This window comes from Heterodontus francisci, unplaced genomic scaffold (assembly GCF_036365525.1).
Source record: "Heterodontus francisci isolate sHetFra1 unplaced genomic scaffold, sHetFra1.hap1 HAP1_SCAFFOLD_791, whole genome shotgun sequence".
NCBI lineage: Eukaryota > Metazoa > Chordata > Chondrichthyes > Heterodontiformes > Heterodontidae > Heterodontus > Heterodontus francisci.
The window spans coordinates 51,388-62,446 of NW_027140416.1; the positions used below are offsets into that span (position 1 = coordinate 51,388).

Genomic DNA, 11,059 nt, shown 5'->3' on the forward strand with positions numbered 1-11,059 from the left:
GTTTTAGGGAGGGAATTCCAGAGCTCCCAGGCAGCTGAAGGCACGGCCGCCCAATGGTGGAGCGATGGGAATCGGGGGATGGGCGAGAGGGCAGAATTGGAGGAGGGCAGAGATCTCGGAGGGTTGTAGGGGCTGGAGGAGGTGACGGAGAACGGAGTTTGGAGCAGGGACTGAAAAGAATGGCTTCAGAATCCACAATATTGAATTTCTGCTCATCCACTCCTGGATGTGGGATAAGCTCTCTGATACTTTAGAGACGGTAAGAAGTAAAATATTTCCCTTTTTATGGTTTAAATTATTCAACAGCTCCTTCCCTCTCACAATAAATACCCGAGTTCGAGTCGTGACTCAGGGTGCAGGATACTGTGCCTTACAATAAACATCTTTCAGCCACCCACCAGCTTCATTTGGTCATTTCGATCCCCAGTTACATTGTATCCAATTAACATCTAGGACCACAGGAACAGGAGCAGGCCATTCAGCCCTTCGAGCCTATCCCCCGCCATTCAATCAGATCAGGGCTGATCTGTATCTTAACTCCATCTCCCCACCTTGGTTCCGTAATCCTTAACCCCCTGAACCTGACAAAAATCTATTGTTCTCAGTTTGAAAAAAGCCTTGACAGCTTTTTGGGGGGGAGTTCCAAATGATAAATTAATGGCCAACTGGCTCACAGCTTTTATCGAAAAAAAAGTAGTTTCCATTTGAGAATTTCTGTGCGCTTTACCCACAAATTCCCCACTCTCGAATCCAAGGAAAGTAAGACAAAGAGCCAGAGGCAAGCGTTGAAATGATGGAGCAGCCGGCTCCAAGATTTATTCAGATACAGCAAGAGGATTGGAACATGAAGGAAATGCAAATACTTGGGCTGCGGAAACACCAACCGCCCCTCCCCCCCCGCCGACTGAGGCAAAGACAGCACCGACCCTCAGAACATCAAGTGTTGCAAGCTCCGTTTGGGCAAGTCGGAGATTCTGTAGCTCCTGGTGCAGAGGTGGGGCCGGGGGGGGGGTGGGGGTGGAGGGTGTGGGGAATTGGAGGGGGGGGGGGTCCATCCCAGGAGGGTGGGAATGGAGAATGGGACGGTCCATCCCGGGAAGGGAGATGGGGAATGGGAGGGTCCATCCCGGGAGGTGGGGGGGGGGAATGAGAATGGGAGGGTCCGTCCCAGGAGCTGTGGGTGGGGGGAGTGGGGAATGGGAGGATCCACCCTGGGAGGTGGGGGAGAATGGGATGGTCCATCCCAGGAGGTGGGGAGGACTGGGAGGGTCCATCTCGGTGGGGAGGGAGGAGTGGGCGGGTCTGTCCAGGGAGAGACCATCCAGTTGGAGGCCCTATTTCCCATTGTCCTGTTTTCCTGTTCCCCATTTCTCATAGCCCTGTTTTCCGTAGCCCAGTTTCCCCCATTTCCCATCGCCCCGTTTCCCACGGTCTGCTTCCCTGTTTCCCCGGCCCAGTTGCCCCTAGCGCTCTGTGAATGGATTCAGATGTGAGGTCAGGGGTCGGGGGTCAGGGAGCAGGTTCTGGGTGGGGAGCTGCTGTCGTTTACCCTGGTTGGTTTCCCCCACTCCGTTGTCCGATCCGCCGTCTCACTTCCGGACATAAAGGCGTGTGCAGATCACGTTATCGGCAGTCATGGTCTATGAGGGGGAGAGACACAAGGAACAATTCCATCAGTCTGTCACTGATAAAGCACCTCGGGGATCCCTGCCCCCCACCCCAGCAATCCCCCCCTCACCCCACGGTGAATCCCCACCTGTACCCCGCCCGGGATCCCTCCCCACTAGACACCCTGTGGTAAGAATCATGCTAAGCAGGTGGAACTAACAGGGAGGGCCCTTACCAGAACTAGTTGGTCATCACTGGTGAGTTCGCGAGTCCATGAGGTTTTGGGGCCTTCGCCTTTGAGCAGTCTCTGTTCACACTCCATCTTATTCTCCCCGGTCCACCTGACCAAACTCTGTAAGAGTGAAAAGACTGAATGATAATCCTGGGAAAAGAGCCTCGGCCTGGGACTCATCTGCTCAGCCAACTGCCAGGATACTGATCGTAGCCTCACCCTGAGGTCTGGACGTGCCCGATCCTCGTGATTTCTCCACCCGTAGTAATTGGGATCTCCGTGACCATGGTAACCGGGGTCACTGGGCCCACCGTAACCGGGGTCACTGGGCCCACCGTAACTGGGGTCACTGGGCCCACCGTAACCGGGGTCACTGGGCCCACCGCAACCGGGGTCACTAGGCCCACCGCAACCGGGGTCACTAGGCCCACCGTAACCGGGGTCACTGGGCCCACCGTAACCGGGGTCACTGGGCCCACCGTAACCGGGGTCACTGGGCCCACCGTACCTGGGGTCACTGGGCCCTTTCTCTTATTCTTTGTGTCTTTCAGTCTCATTCTTTCTCTCCCTCCCTCTCTCACCTTGCATGGTCTTCCATCGACAGTTTGCTCCTCGAACTCCTCTCCGACCCTGAACCGGATCTCAGTGGTCCTCACTGTGGTGGCTGTTTTGATGTAGAAATTCTCTCCATTCTGCTTAATCTCCACATCGGGGTCAGAGGCGGCTTTCACTGCAATCTTCCTGAACAGGAGACCCACGTCTGATGGGAGAGTGTTGGGACATCAGGGTAACTGATTCACGGTAAAAAGGTCACAAGATGCACACTCACACTCGCTGACACACACTTCGAGCCACACAGAAGTATACACACTCAAACATTCACACTGTCACACGCCCACAATCACACAGTCTCCATATCCCCTCTGACCATCCTTTAGTCTTGCTCCCTCATTCCCGATTCTCTTCCCTGCTCCCTCACACTCACACTTGATGTTCTCCCAGTATTCCGCACCCCCGGATCCCTGCTCCATCTGATCCAGAATTTCCATTCTCCCAATCCCTGCATCCCCATTTCCCAGTCTGCCATTTGTCTCCTTATCCCCTCTCTCTCTTTCACTCTCCCCTCATCCCTTCAACTCGCTCTCTCTCTCTCCCTCACTATCACCTCCGTTTCTCTCTCTGTCTCACCTACTCTCTGTCTGTCCCACTCTCTATTCCTTACCACTCTCTCTCTTACCCTTCCTGTCTCTCCCTCCCCCTATGCCCCAACTCACTCCCCCTCCCAACAGCCTTCTTCCCCCCCACATTCTATTCCCATCTATCTCTCCCTCTCCACACTCACTCTCTCAGGCCCTGACCTCCATTGCTTTCCATCTGTGATCTCCCTCTCTCTCTCTCCCTCCCTCCATCCCATTCTCCTCTGCTCTCTTTTTCTCTACCTCTCCCTCTCTCCTACCCCTTCCACACTGTCCCTCCATCAACCTGTCCCACACACTCCTCACCCTCCAACTCTACTTCCTGAATCTTCCTCTCCTCCCTTTTCCACTTTCAATATCTCCCTCCCTCTATCTCTCTCCCACACTCTATCTCATATCTGATATTCTCTCTCCCGCACTTTTTCTATCACTTTCTCTCTGTCACACTCTCTTTGTCCATCCCTCATTGCCCTTGAACTGCTTGGCCATTTTGGAGGGTAGTTAAGAGTCAACCACATTGCTGTGGGTCTGGAGTCACATGTCGGCCAGACCAGGTAAGGATGGCAGATTTCCTTCCCCAAAGGACATTAGGCCTCTGTGTCAGTGACACCACCATCTCTGTCCATCTCCCTATCTCTCACTCTCTATCTCTCACTCACACTCTCTCTCTTTCTCACACTCTCTCGCTATCTCTCACACTCTGTCTCTCCCTCTCTCTCACACAATCTCTGTCGCTCTCTCCCTGTCACACATTGTGTCTCTCTGTCTCCGCCTCTCACTACCCCTCACACACCGTCTCTCCCTCGCTCTGTCTCTCCCTCTCTCACTATGTCTCATACAGTCTCTCTCTCACACACACTCTGTCTCTCTCTTTCTTACACTGTCTCTCTCTCTCTCTTCAGTCTCTCAGTCTTTGTCTCACACTCTGTTTCTCACACTCACTCTCATACACACTGTCTCTCACTCTCTCATATTCTGTCTCTCTTACTCTCTCGCACACACACTCTCTCTCTCTCTATCACACTCTCACACAGTCTCCTTGTCCCTCTCTCACTCTGTGCAAGATAGTGTGACATAGTCTCTGTCTCTATCACACAGTCTCTCTCACACAGTCTCTGTCTCACACTCTCAGTTTCTTTCTCTCTCTCACACAGTCTGTTTTTCTATTTTACACTCTCACAGTCTCGCTGTCTCTGTCCCACATTCACACACAGTCCCTGTCTCTCTCTCTCTCTCTGTATTTCACACTCTTACACGCAGTTTCCCTTGTCTCTCTCTCACGCACAATCTCTCTCTCACATACACACACACAATCGCTCTCTCTTTCTCTCTCTCAAACACAATCTCTCTGTCTGTGTCGCTCTCTCACACATACAATCTCTCTCCCTGTCTCTCGCACAATCTCTCTCTCTCACACACACACAATCTCTCGCTCTCTCACACACACACAATCACCCGTCTGTGTCTCTCTCACACAATCTCTCGCTCTCTCACACACACACAATCACCCGTCTGTGTCTCTCTCGCACAATCTCTCACACACACACACACACACACACACACACACACACACACACACACACACACACACACACAATCTCTCACACACACACACACACACAATCTCTCTGTCTCTATCTCACTTTCTCACACACACAATTTCTTTCTCGCTGTCTGTCTCTCACACACACACAATCTCTCTCTGTCTCTCACACACACACACAATGTCTCTCTCTCTGTCTCTCACACACACACACAATGTCTCTCTCTCACACAGACACACACACCACAATCTCTCTGTCTCTGTCTCTCACACACAGTCTCTTGCTGTGTCTCTCTCACTCACACACACACACACACACACACACACACAATCTCTCTGTCTCTGATGCACAGCATTGAAAGGGAGGAGGTATTAGCTATTTTAGCGGGCTTAAAAGTGGATAAATCCCCAGGTCCAGATGAGGTGTATCCCAGGCTGTTATGTGAGGCAAGGGAGGAGAGGAGATAGCAGGGGCTTTGACACAAATTTTCAAATCCTCTCTGGCCACAGGAGAGGTACCAGAGGACTGGAGGACAGCGAATGTGGTATCATTATTCAAGAAGGATAGCAGGGATAAACCAGGTAATTACAGGCCGGTGAGTCTAATATCAGTGGTAGGGAAACTACTGGAAAAAATTCTGAGGGACAGGATTAATCTCCACTTGGAGAAGCAGGGATTAATCAGGGATAGTCAGCATGGCTTTGTCAGGGGGAGATTGTGTCTAACTAACCTGATTGAATTTTTCGAGGAGGTGTCTAGATGTATAGATGAGGGTAAAGCAGTTGATGTAGTCTACATGGACTTCAGTAAGGCTTTTGATAAGGTCTCGCATGGGAGATTGGTGAAGATGGTTAAAGCCCATGGGATCCAGGGCAATTTGACAAATTGGAGCCAAATTTGGCTCAGTGGCAGGAGGCAGAGGGTGATGGTCGAGGGCTGTTTTTGTGAGTGGAAGTCTGTGACCAGTGGTGTACCGCAGGGATCGGTGCTGGGACCCTTGCTGTTTGTAGTGTACATTAATGATTTAGATGTGAATATAGGAGGTATGATCAGTAAGTTCGCAGATGACACGAAAATTGGTGGAGTTGTAAATAGTGAGGAGGAAAGCCTTAGATTACAGGATGATATAGATGGGCTGGTAAGATGGGCAGAGCAGTGGCAAATGGAGTTTAATCCTGAGAAGTGAGGTGATGCCTAACAAGGCAAGGGAATATACAATGGATGGTAGGACCCTAGGAAGTACAGAGGGTCAGAGGGACCTTGGTGTACTTGTCCATAGATCACTGAAGGCAGCAGCACAGGTAGATAAGATGGTTAGGAAGGCAAATGGGATACTTGCCTTTATTAGCCGAGGCATAGAATATAAGAGCAGGGAGGTTATGTTGGAGCTGTATAAAACACTAGTTAAGCCACAGCTGGAGTACTGTGTACAGTTCTGGGCACCACACTATAGGAAGGATGTGATTGCACTGGAGAGGGTGCAGAGGAGATTCACCAGGATGTTGCCTGGGATGGAGCATTTCAGCTATGAAGAGAGACTGGATAGGCTAGGGTTGTTTTCCTTAGAGCAGAGAAGGCTGAGGGGAGACCTGATTGAGGTGTACAAAATTATGAGGGGTATTGATAGGTTAGATAGGAAGGGGTCAATAACCAGGGGGCATAGAGTTAACGTAAGGGGCAGGAGGTTTAGAGGGGATTTGAGGGAAAACGTTTTTCACCCAGAGGGTGGTTGGAATCTGGAACACACTGCCTGAAGGGGTGGTGGAGGCAGGAACCCTCACAACATTTAAGAAGTATTTAGATGAGCACTTGAAATGCCATAGCATACAAGGCTACAGGCCAAGTGCTGGAAAATAGGATTAGAATGGATAGGGGCTTGATGGCCAGCACAGACACGATGGGCCGAAGGGCCTGTTTCTGTGCTGTATAACTCTATCTCTGTCTTTCTCTCACACACACAGTCTGTCTCTTTGTGTTTCACACTCACACCCAGTCTCTCTGTCCCTCTCTCTTTCACACTTTCTCTCTCACACAGTCTGTCCCTCTGTATCACATTCTCTCTCTCACCCACACAGTCTCTCTCTTTCTGTTTCACATTCTCACAGTCTCTCTATCCCTCTTTATCACACTCTCTCTCACACAATCTCACTGTCTCTCACACACACAGTCTCTGTCTGTGTTTCACACTCACACAGTCTCTCTGTCTCTCTCTCTCTATCACACTCTCTCTCTCACACAGTCTGTCTCACTCTCACACTCTGTTTCTGTGTTTCACACTGTCACACACAGTCTCTCTGTCCCCCTCTCTATCACTCACTCACACGGTCTCTCTCTCTCTGCTTCACACTCACACACAGTCTCTCTAGGTCTCTCAATCACACTCTCTCTCACACAGTCTGTCCCTCTCTATCACATTCTCTTTCTCGCACACATACAGTCTCGCTCTCTGTTTCACTCACACACAATCTCTCTCTCTCACACAGTCTCTCTCTCTCTGTGTTTCACACTCACAATCTCTCTATCCCTCTCTCTATCACACTTTCTCACACACAGTCTCTCTCTCTCTCCCTCTCTCACTCAGTCTCTCTCTCTCTGTTTCACACTCTCACACACAGTCTCTCTATCACACACACTCCCTCTCTCCCTCACTCTCTCTCTCTCTCTATAAATATATTTCACACACAGTCTCTACCCCTCTGTCACATATTCTCACACTCTCACTCACACACAGTCTCCCTCTCTCTCTCTGTTTCACACTCACACACACTCTCTCTCTATCCCTCTCTCACTCTCTCACACAGTCTCTCTGTTTCACACACACTCTCTCTCTCTCTATCCCTCTATCTATCTAACTCTCTCACACACAATCTCTCTCTGTTTCACATTCACATACACACTCTCCCTCTCTATCCCTCTATCTCTCTCACTCTCTCTCTCACACACACACAGTCTCTCTGTTTCACATTCACACACACTCTCTCTATCCCTCTATCTCTCTCTCTCTCTCTGTTTCACATTCACACACACTCTCTCTATCCCTCTATCTCTCTCACTCTCTCACACACAGTCTCTCTCTGTTTCACACTCACACACACTCTCTCTATCCCTTTATCTCTCTCACTCTCTCTCTCACACACACAGTCTCTCTGTTTCACACTCACTCTCTCTCTCTGTCCCTCTATCACTCTCACTCTCTCTCTCACACATACACAGTCTCTCTGTTTCACACACACACTCTCTCTCTATCACTCTCACTCTCTCTCTCACACACACACAGTCTCTCTGTTTCACACACACACTCTCTCTCTATCCCTCTATCACTCTCACTCTCTCTCACACACACACTCTCTCTCTATCCCTCTATCACTCTCACTCTCTCTCTCACACACACACTCTCTCTATCCCTCTAGCTCTCTCACTCTCTCACACAGTCTCTCTGTTTCACACACACACTCTCTCTCTATCCCCCTCTCACTCTCTATCTCTCACACAGATTCTGTTTCACACTCACTCTCTCTCTCTCTGTCCCTCTATCACTCTCACTCTCTCTCTCACACACAATCTCTCTCTGTTTCACACTCACACACACACTCACTCTCTCTCTCTATCCCTCTCTCACTCTCTCTCACACACAGTCTCTCTCTGTTTCACATTCACATACACACTCTCCCTCTCTATCCCTCTATCTCTCTCACTCTCTCTCTCACACACACACAGTCTCTCTGTTTCACATTCACACACACTCTCTCTATCCCTCTATCTCTCTCTCTCTCTGTTTCACATTCACACACAGTCTCTCTGTTTCACACACACTCTCTCTCTCTATCCCTCTCTCACTCTCTCTCACACACAGTCTCTCTCTGTTTCACACTCACTCTCTCTCTCTCTGTCCCTCTATCACTCTCACTCTCTCTCACACATAGTCTCTCTCTGTTTCACACTCACACACACTCTCTCTATCCCTTTATCTCTCTCACTCTCTCTCTCACACACACACAGTCTCTCTGTTTCACACACTCACTCTCTCTCTATCCCTCTCTCACTCTCACTCTCTCACACAGATTCTGTTTAACACTCACTCTCTCTCTCTCTCTGTCCCTCTATCTCTCTCACTCTCTCTCTCACACACACAGTCTCTCTCTGTTTCACACTCACACACACTCTCTCTATCCCTTTATCTCTCTCACTCTCTCTCTCACACACACACAGTCTCTCTGTTTCACACACTCACTCTCTCTCTATCCCTCTCTCACTCTCACTCTCTCACACAGATTCTGTTTAACACTCACTCTCTCTCTCTCTCTGTCCCTCTATCTCTCTCACTCTCTCTCTCACACATAGTCTCTCTGTTTCACACTCACACACACACTCTCTCTCTATCCCTCTAACTCTCTCACACACAGATTCTGTTTCACACTCACTCTCTCTCTCTCTGTCCCTCTATCTCTCTCACTCTCTCTCTCACACATAGTCTCTCTCTGTTTCACACTCACACACACTCTCTCTCTCTATCCCTCTCTCACTCTCACTCTCTCACACAGACTCTTTCACACTCACTCTCTCTCTCTCTCTGTCCCTCTATCTCACTCTCTCTCTCACACATAGTCTCTCTCTGTTTCACACTCACACACACTCTCTCTCTATCCCTCTCTCACACAGACTCTTTCACACTCACTCTCTCTCTGTCTGTCCCTCTATCTCTCACTCTCTCTCTCACACATAGTCTCTCTCAGTTTCACACTCACACACACACTCTCTCTCTGTCCCTCTATCACTCTCACTCTCACACACAGATTCTGTTTCACACTCAGATTCTGTTTCACACTCACTCTCTCTCTCTGTCCCTCTATCTCTCTCACTGTCTCTCTCACACATAGTCTCTCTGTTTCACACTCACACACACACTCTCTCTCTGTCCCTCTATCTCTCTCACACACACACAGTCTCTCTGTTTCACACACACACTCTCTCTCTATCCCCCTCTCACTCTCTATCTCTCATACAGACTCTGTTTCACACTCACTCTCTCTCCATCCCTCTATCACTCTCACTCTCTTACACACAGTCTCTGTTTCACATTCACACACTCTCTCTCTGTCCCTCTATCTCTCTCACTCTCTCTCTCACACACACACAGTCTCTCTGTTTCACACACACACTCTCTATCTCTCACACAGTCTCTGTTTCACACTCACTCTCTCTCTCTCTGTCCCTCTATCACTCTCACTCTCTCACACAGATTCTGTTTCACACTCACTCTCTCTCTCTCTGTCCCTCTATCTCTCTCACTCTCTCTCACACACATAGTCTCTCTCTGTTTCACACTCACACACACACTCTCTCTCTATCCCTCTATCACTCTCACTCTCTCACACAGTCTCTGTTTCACACACACTCTCTCTCTGTCCCTCTATCACTCTCACTCTCTCACACACAGTCTCTGTTTCACACTGACTCTCTGTCCCTCTATCTCTCACTCTCTCTCTCACACATAGTCTCTCTCTGTTTCACACTCACACACACACTCTCTCTCTATCCCTCTATCACTCTCTCTCTCACACACACAGTCTCTCTGTTTCACACACACTCTCTCTCTCTCTCACACACAGATTCTGTTTCACACTCTCTCTCTCTCTGTCCCTCTATCACTCTCACTCTCTCTCTCACACATAGTCTCTCTCTGTTTCACACTCACACACTCTCTCTCTATCCCTCTATCACTCACTCTCACATTCTCTCTTTCTCACCCAGCTGTTTTAGAAGTTCATCGAAGTTTTCGCTGCTTTTCATTTTCCAGTTGCCGCTGAAGTTTTTGGACATGTTGGGAATGGCTACGGCGCTCGGTCTGGACTCCGGGACTCGGGATCTGGCTGCTCCTGTCTGTCTGTCTCTCTCTCTCTCTCTCTCTGTCTGACACACACTAACACTCTCCCTCTGGCACAGCCTTATACACTCTCTGTAACTCTCCCTCTCTCTATAACTCTGCCTCTCTCTATTTCTCTCCGGAACTCTCCCTCTCTCTATTTCTCTCTGTAAATCTCCCTCTCTCTATTTCTCTCTGTAAATCTCCCTCTCTCTATTTCTCTCTGTAACACTCCCTCTCTCTATTTCTCTCTGACTCACTCACTCTGAGTCTCTCTCCCAATTTAATGAGCAACTCAGCTTTATTTCAAGACCTTTTAACCAGAGTCAGAGCGACTGGGAGGAGTCAGAGTGTGAGAGCTGGAGAGAGAGAGTGTGTGAGAGTTGGATGGAGAGTGTGTGAGAGCTGGAGAGAGAGAGTGTGTGAGAGCTGGATGGAGAGTGTGTGAGAGCTGGAGAGAGAGAGTGTGTGAGAGTTGGATGGAGAGTGTGTGAGAGCTGGAGAGAGAGAGTGTGTGAGAGTTGGATGGAGAGTGTGTGAGAGCTGGAGAGAGAGAGTGTGTGAGAGTTGGATGGAGAGTGTGTGAGAGTTGGATGGAGAGTGTGTGAGAGCTGGA

At 49.5% G+C, this 11,059-nt stretch overlaps 1 protein-coding gene across 1 annotated transcript; it reads right to left on the reverse strand.

Moving 5' to 3' along the window:
* Positions 1 to 816: 816 nt before the first annotated feature.
* On the reverse strand, positions 817 to 10,739 carry LOC137359649 (cellular retinoic acid-binding protein 2-like). Its single transcript, XM_068025454.1, has 4 exons — positions 10,328 to 10,739; positions 2,422 to 2,600; positions 1,844 to 1,960; positions 817 to 1,640 (listed from the first exon to the last, which is right to left on the reverse strand). The coding sequence occupies exons 1-4, from the start codon at positions 10,398 to 10,400 to the stop codon at positions 1,590 to 1,592; spliced, it is 420 nt and encodes a 139-aa protein (XP_067881555.1). The 5' UTR covers positions 10,401 to 10,739; the 3' UTR covers positions 817 to 1,589.
* Positions 10,740 to 11,059: the final 320 nt, after the last annotated feature.